At 40.5% G+C, this 1,817-nt stretch overlaps 1 protein-coding gene across 2 annotated transcripts in view; it reads right to left on the bottom strand.

Annotated features, from left to right (window-relative positions):
* Positions 1–1,817, bottom strand: part of psme4a (proteasome activator subunit 4a) — a 31,340-nt gene that overhangs the window by 24,809 nt on the left and 4,714 nt on the right. For both annotated transcript variants that reach the window (XM_032540575.1, XM_032540574.1), the window contains one exon: positions 753–797. In XM_032540575.1, the coding sequence (XP_032396466.1) occupies positions 753–797 (45 nt within the window). The remainder of the gene's footprint in view (positions 1–752; positions 798–1,817) is intronic.

Below are 1,817 nucleotides of genomic sequence, written 5' to 3'. Positions count from 1 at the left end.
TGTTGCTGAAATGTGCTATACAAATAAAGCTGCCTTGCCTTGCCTTGAGTTGTCATTCATCAAGACCATCTGTACAAACTAGCAGCTACTGACATTTTAATGGTAGTGCACAATGTTACTCAAACATGAGATTACAAGTCATGCACCTGGCACATTTTTAGCTGTTAGGGTAAATCCTTTGGTTCCTCTGGACTCATAGTCCCACAGGGGGATTGTCATGGTTCATTATGTGCTTGTGTAAACCCTGTAACTTTCAACCAAGGCTTCTTCCCTCTACCTCACCGCTGCTTCACAGCTCATCAGCAGCTGACCACAAATCACTCTCCCTTCTCACAGTGACCGGACACTCTCACACAAGACAGAATTAGATGAGATAATAGGATTATCTGGCTAAGTGCAAACTGAGGGACGAGTCCAAGGGCTCACCTAAGGTATATGAAGCAGTGTGAAAACACAACATTTGGATTCTTCATCCACTACAGCATCCAAAATATGAATAACATTTAGAGGTTTTATATTCTATCAGCTCAGCTTAACAGAATTGTAATTTTCAATATATACCTTTTATTTAATGTCTTAATTTAATAGAAATCAATAATGCTAGAATCAATGAATTCTCAGACTGATATAGTTATAAATTTGATTTAAAAAATGTAATTCTTGGAGTCCTATTATTGCCCTACAAGACCCAAAATTTAAAAAGAAGAGACAGTCATAGACACAAACATGACAAACGATTGAGATGTACTTACGGTCTGCAGCTTTTCACAAGTGTTTTCAGCACACTTTCCACAGAGCTGTAAAAAAACAAATCTCATTACACATCAAAACTAAAACACTGATGTTAAATAATCTTCACACCAATGCAAATTGAATTTGATTGCATGCACACAGACATTTCTTTACACACCTGACTGGTGTACAGTGAACGAGAAAATCTGGTGTATAGTGAGGAAGTTGCAATAAAACTTAATTAACGGACTGTAATCAATCCACTGAAAATAAACATACTAATTGTTGCCAACAGTGGTTGAACTTACTTGCTGGTCTCATGCCAATATAGAGATTTATATGTTAAAGGTTGCACTAACTCTTCATTCATAACATGTCATCTTTACATATAGACTGCAGACGCCGGACTGTGGTCACATAACAATGTAGAAAGCTTGGGACCAATATAACCACAGCTTTTGAGCTCCCCATCCACAATCCCACGATCTGCTTGCATGCAAACTCAAGCCATGCCTCACTGGAAATGCCCTGCCAATCTCACTCAGCAACTGGTTATTTTCTCCACATCATTCTAGTCTTCTTGTAGCTGACATACTCCACATGTAATACTCGGCCGAATTATGGGAGGCACTGTGCAAGCCAAACGGCAACAATCTAAATGCATGGGTCTAGCCCAATGTTTACCACTGTACGCCCACAACACACAGGCCACAAACCAGGGTCAAAATCATGAACTGCGAATCCAACAACAAGAACTAGTCAAACGGAGTCGCCCACTACAAAGTGCTCAGACACTCAGGCAGAAGGAACCCTAGCCTAAACTATTTGACCTTTGCACACATTCACCCCAGTGCATGCCAGGAGGGGAGGAAACGTGACAAGAGATTGCGCTCCTCCATGACTCCTGGAAATGCTAAACGAAATGCAGGTAAACGTGGCTAACTCTCTCATGGTTGATATGGGGGACAAGAGAACGGTAAAAAAGCTGCAGTGCGACAGTCTCCAATATGAGTGAAATGTTAACATTGCTTTTTCTCTGTCAGTGTGGGGTGTCCAGTTTTTCTTTTCACATGCAATGTATAAAA

Source organism: Etheostoma spectabile, chromosome 17, assembly GCF_008692095.1.
Source record: "Etheostoma spectabile isolate EspeVRDwgs_2016 chromosome 17, UIUC_Espe_1.0, whole genome shotgun sequence".
Taxonomy (NCBI): Eukaryota; Metazoa; Chordata; class Actinopteri; order Perciformes; family Percidae; genus Etheostoma; species Etheostoma spectabile.
This window is presented reverse-complemented; position numbering and strand designations above follow the sequence as displayed.